The 5,949-nt window shown below is 34.3% G+C and overlaps 1 protein-coding gene across 1 annotated transcript; it reads left to right on the forward strand.

Moving 5' to 3' along the window:
- The first annotated feature begins 2,211 nt into the window (after positions 1 to 2,211).
- On the forward strand, positions 2,212 to 4,384 carry LOC116344950. Its single transcript, XM_031773808.1, has 4 exons — positions 2,212 to 3,084; positions 3,557 to 3,603; positions 3,673 to 3,746; positions 3,810 to 4,384. Exons 1-4 carry the CDS (start codon positions 2,325 to 2,327, stop codon positions 4,189 to 4,191), a joined length of 1,263 nt encoding a protein of 420 aa, XP_031629668.1. The 5' UTR covers positions 2,212 to 2,324; the 3' UTR covers positions 4,192 to 4,384.
- Positions 4,385 to 5,949: the final 1,565 nt, after the last annotated feature.

A 5,949-nucleotide genomic window follows, 5' to 3' on the forward strand; every position in this document is an offset into this window, starting at 1 on the left:
AAATATATTGTCTGCATAAAACAGTAAATTTAATATCAAATGAGAATAATTTTTAATGATCAAATCGTAATTATGGTCACAGCAGCTGTAATTGAAATTCAGACGCTGCTCAATTGCTACTATTTTAAATGATTATTGTCGAACATCTATAATTATTTCTTTAAAATTGTAAAAAATATCCTACAAAATCTCATCGGTTGAGGATAAGAGATGTGAGGTCACTCAAGGCATACATGGGCGCGGAAAAAATCGAAAGAATTTTTCTCTCGAAATACCTTAGCAATTTTAAAGATTTTCTTCCATTTCTAAAGTTAAAAAAAGGTCTTCAATTTCCTGTGAAAAATCACTAGCAAATCGGAAGATTTCTCGGCTGCCCCGGGGGCTTAGCTCGGGCGATTTAAGAGGGGGGTATCCGGGCTTACACCATGTATGCCTCCAGGTAAACATTTAATGATAACACACATCTTATGCGCACTATGCTTTACATCCAATGCTGCCCCTGACAGCCATCGAGTGAACTATGACAGTTTTGCATGTATTGTGCTTCAAGGCAAGCGCATACGAAAGCTGTTTACATGTAAAGCAATATTGTTCTCAAGACAACTGTCAGGCAGCTACTTTTAGCTGTCAAAGGAGCGCATGAAGACTTTGGATAATAATAACCCTTCTGGAAATATTTCGACTTCATAGCCGACTATAAATTGACTAATTTGGGACAAAAATGGCTGATATTTCAGCCAGCTAAAGTTAACTATAAGTGACTATATGCGTCTTCATGTAACTTGAGTTGAGAAATATCGATTGTGATCATAGTTAACTACGGTTAACTATAAGTATATGAAATTGACTTTTGTCAACTATGTTGACTATAATCACTTTTATTTAAGTCTGAAATTTATCTAATTTATAGTCAGTCAGTCATTTTTTTTCACAAGGGAATAATATTTATTCACCGCCAAAACTGGCTGAATCATGATTGGGGGAAATTAAGAAAAACGAGAGGGGTAATCTTTTCATTCGTAGAGGGGTAGGCGAGAGAATCTGGCTCAAAACCCCCAGCAAATCGAAAGATTTTATCTTCGAAAAAAACCTTAGGAAATCGGAAGAATTTCTCGCATTTCCAAAACTTTATGGTCTAAAAAAGTTATTCACTTTTCCAATAAAAAACCTTAGCAAATTAAGAGAATTCTTTGAAAATTATTGAGGGGTAACATTTCTTCAGGGGGCTAATCATTTTTAAGTACAGTAAAACCTGTGAATAACGGAACCTCTAAATAGCGGAAATCCTGCGAATTGCGGAAAAAAAATTCCGCCGTTAAGCTCTCCCATATAAAATGACCTCTGAATACCGGAAAGCGCTTACCCCGAATAGCGGAAAATTTCTTGGCGGCATCCGAGAATTTCTTTGATTTGCTAGGGTTTTTGTGTGAAATGGGAAAAATTCTCCCGATTTGCTAGAGTTTTTGACCCGAATTCTCCTCTCTGCAAAACTTTTTTTCCGATTGGAACAAATAAAACCCGCTTGCTAGGGTTTTCTGAGCAAAAGTTAGTTTTGAAAATATGAACCCTCAATCACACCTTCCAAGGAACGGGTAATTTGGTCTGTCTCCGCTCGATATCTCTAGGAAATGGAACGAAAATCATTTTTTGGAAGTCACTTTTTCGGTGAAAATCCCTAGCAAAGTGAAAGAAATTTTCGTTTCCAAAAACCCTAGGAAATTGAAAGTTTTTTCGTATCATAAATTCCTAGCAAATTCCGGAAGATTTTCTCCCCAAAATAAATTGAGGAGCTAAAAAAGGTCTTCACTTTCAAAAATATCACAATTGTAAACCAGTAATTTACAATTCTTTCTCAAGGGTAGGGTAATTCTGACCCTCGGGACCCTGACTATGCCCCCAATACTGAATTTCTTATTCTTAGTTGTCCAAAAATCTGCAAACAGTGGAACCTCCAAATAGCGGAAACACTGTGAATAGCGGAAAATTGTTTATTCCCGCCGGATTCCGTTATTCACAGGTTTTACTGTATATATTGTTATATTATTTTTATATTGAAATAAATACTCTACTGTGATTCTTGAACAACAAAGTAAACAGGGGACTGGTAATAATGCAAATTATAGGGGACTGGTTATAATTTTGCTCTAATTATCAGTTCCGTAGATCTAGCATATATATAAATACGGATGAAATTCTAGCGATGACATTCAGTTTACGTTTCAAATTAAGTGGAAAAAGTGTGCTTTTAATGCTTTTTAAAAGGATTTTTACCTTATTGTTTGGTTTTGGTTTTTTTTCTTCGTAAATTTCGAAAACAGTGTAAAATGTTGCCAGACTATGTGAAAAACTGCATCCATAAAATTGCCAAATCCGAAGGTTTCACCGATTATTCTATCCAATTGAAGGCCGGCTCAAGTCATGGTGATAATTTTTTGGGAATCATGATTGCGGTCACGTTGTCTGGCACACGGCGTCAACAAAACGGTGTCATTCGATCGGAGGAATTACATTTGCTGTGCAAAACACCACCAACGAATGAAGCTCGACAAAAACATTTCCACGCATCAGTGGCATTCAGTCGTGAAATTTATATGTATACGAAATTATTGCCAGCATTCGTTCAATTTCAACGCGAAAAGGGTTTGAATGACATCGACGCATTTGTATCATTTCCAAAAGTGTTTGTATGTGAAATGAACGAAGAAACCGGTTCGTTTACATTAATTATGGAAGATTTGCGTCCGAAACATTTTGAAATGTGGCCCAAGAACAAGACAGTCGCACTCGATCATGAGCTACTCGTTATGCGTGAACTGGCTAAATTTCATGCCGTTTCATTTGCGATGAAAGATCAATGTCCAAACAAATTTCGTGAATTCAAACAACTTAAAGATACGTTTGTTAACGTTTTTATAAAAGATACACTAATAACACTCCTTCCAAACCTAATTGAAAATGCAATTGACCTACTGGAGAAGCCTGACCACAAGAAAATTATGCAAAATTTCCGAAAAAATTATTTGGAAAGAGCAGATAAATTGAAAACGGACCCATATTGCGATGAATTTGGAGTTATAACGCATGGTATTAATTTTAAATTGAGGGGTTCCGAGGAAAAATTTTACGTAGAAAAGTTCCGCGGAAAAATTTTCGGGAGCTAAATGATATCATTTAGCAAAGCTAATTGGTACCAAATAGCTCTTCTAAATGATACCAAATAGCTCAACTAAAGCTATTTGGTATCAGTTAGTTAGGCTATTTGGTACAAGTTAGCTTTGCTAAATGATATCATTTAGCTCCCGAACATTTTTCCGCGGAACTTTTCTACGTAACATTTTTCCTCGGAACCCCTCAATTATAAATAGGAAGATAACAGAATTCAAATGATCGATTTTTCATTCAGAGCTATTATTGACATCGGAGCATTATGAAAAAATAAAGAGCACCACGGAGGATCCTCCTATAGTGATAAAAAAGAACTTTTACTCTTTTCTCTGATAAAATAGCTCTGAAATTGATAGAACTCTTATTTGAATCAATATTTCATTAAAAATAGGTGATTGCTGGAATAATAACTTCATGTTTCAATATACCGATGAGACGGTGAGTAAAATGGGAAAGAAGAGATATGATGATTTTTAATTTAAATTTCGATTTGTCTTTATCCCTCAGAAGAAGCAGTTGAAGTCAATTTGCCTTGTCGATTGGCAACTGTCTCATTATTCTCCACCTGTAATTGACCTACTGTAATTGACACACTGAAGAATAAAATATATATTCAAATAATCAATGTATACATAAATTCTCAGGTACAATATATTCACAGGAACAGACCATGAATTCCGTGCTCAGCATTATGAGACGTTGTTGAAAACATACCACACATCATTGAGCGATACAATAAGAAAACTCGGAAGTGATCCTGATAAATTGTACACGTATGATGATTTGATCATGCAAATGAAAAAATTCAGTGATTATGCATTGTTACTGGCCCCACTAATCATTTCGATTCGAGTAGCTAAAGCAAAGGACATATCGAATTTGGACGAATATGCTGAACATTGTGAACGAAACGAAAGTGTTGAAATGCTTGGTAAATTTGACGATGACACTCAAGCTGAATTTAGTCGACTAATGAATGGCCTACTCACTGATCTTGTCGATTATGGTTATGTAAAATGTGAATAAAAAATGTAAATGTGGATGTAAACTTGAAATTTCAAAGGTATAGTTTAACCTATCAACTTTTTGTTAAGCACGGATGGAGGAAAAAATTAGTATCACCTATGTTTTATAATTTTTACGCACGGTTATTATTTCTTTTTATTATTAATAAATTTGGGTTCTTTTTTTTTATCTAGAATTGAATATCAGAATGTTATATTGTTGATTTTTTTTTTTTTTTCATACTTTTAAGTACATACCTAATTGTCTTTGATATTACTGTCTATGAATTTCGTATACTCAAACCGTTTCGTGAATAGACTGACATCACAGATAAATTTGCGATATTTTCGCAAGTCATATTCACAAGTGCATTTTGTGCACAACGTATTCAGACGGCGATTTTATGATACACTTCCGAACGAAAGGTTCAGAGTATTGAATAGATTTCTGGGGGTCTGGAAAAATTGTGATATTTTTCATTTTTATATGTTTTAATTATAGGTAATGTTACTGCTCTACTTGTATAAACCACTCGGTTTCAGTTGATCTACATCGTACATGCTTGACTCAACAGTCACTCAATTTATTTTTACTCAACATTGAACTGTTCATCGACTGATGAATAGCACCCTGTACTCTCGTAAAATTTTGAACATTTCATTGCATTTTTGCTACATAAAATGTAGCAAAGACGTATTACAATCATCATAATGATAAAATATGATTTCGTTAAAGTAGAAGCAAACAATTGATAAAAAAATTGTTTTAGTAATCAAATGCTTCAACAACTTTGAGTGGAATCTAATTGCTATCTTTTCAAATAAAGTTTTATGTCAAATCATTCTCGTATGCTAAGAGTTTCGCGTTTACTTTATCGCAAGCTTTAAATTACCGGAAAGTTTTTTTCATTCGGTACATAAAATGAATGGATATCTACCGACATTTAGTAAATGAGTCTCGCAAGACCGACTTTTATCGCGTTAATTTTTGTTCATTGGTTTTGAAAATTTTTCAAAAATGTTGCCAGACTATGTGACAAATTGTATCCATAAAATTTCCAAATCCGAAGGTTTCATCGATTATCGTATCGAAATGAAGGATTCTTCAAGTCATGGGGATAATTTTATGAGTATTATGATTGCAACAAAATTGTCTGGCACACGTAGTCAAAATGGAACAGTCCAATACGATGAATTGCATTTACTGTGCAAAATACAACCAATGAATGAAATTCGGCAAAAAAAAAATTCAATTCCTCATTAGTATTTGAACGTGAACTTTACACGTACACGAAAATATTGCCAGCATTTGTACAATTTCAGCACGAAAGGGGATTAAGTGATGCCGAGTCGAAGATTTACGACCGAAAAACTATGTAATGTTGCCAAAGGAAAAAATAGTTCCCATCGACAATGCGTTAATGGTTATGCGTGAAGTGGGTAAATTTCATGCGATTTCATTTGCATTGAAAGATCAATGTCAAATGAATTTGAAGAGTTTAAACAACTTAAAGAAGCTTTTGTTGGAGTCTTTTTAAAAACTCATCTGAAACCATTTGTACCACAATGCTTAGAACGTGTTATTGATACGTACACTGGACAATCCCGAACACAAAAAAATCCTCGAAAAATTCCAAACGAATTTTATGGAACGGCTGGAAAACTTGATCAATGATCCATACTCAGATGCTTTTTTGTCTTAAATCACGGAGACCTTTGGTCAAATAACTACCTCTCCCAATATAGTGACGATTCAGTGAGTAAATTATGAAAAAAAAAA

Source organism: Contarinia nasturtii, unplaced genomic scaffold (genome assembly GCF_009176525.2).
Source record: "Contarinia nasturtii isolate CC-2019 unplaced genomic scaffold, AAFC_CNas_1.1 Cnas_scaffold_1235, whole genome shotgun sequence".
Lineage (NCBI taxonomy): Eukaryota > Metazoa > Arthropoda > Insecta > Diptera > Cecidomyiidae > Contarinia > Contarinia nasturtii.

Bases quoted from the DNA above. Each gene is read 5' to 3' on its own strand.
- LOC116344950 (XM_031773808.1), top strand. From the start codon at position 2,325: ATGTTGCCAGACTATGTGAAAAACTGCATCCATAAAATTGCCAAATCC. The intron at 3,604-3,672 runs GTGAGTAAAATG...TTTATCCCTCAG, and splicing joins TTCAATATACCGATGAGACG to AAGAAGCAGTTGAAGTCAAT. The intron at 3,747-3,809 runs GTAATTGACACA...ATAAATTCTCAG, and splicing joins CCACCTGTAATTGACCTACT to GTACAATATATTCACAGGAA.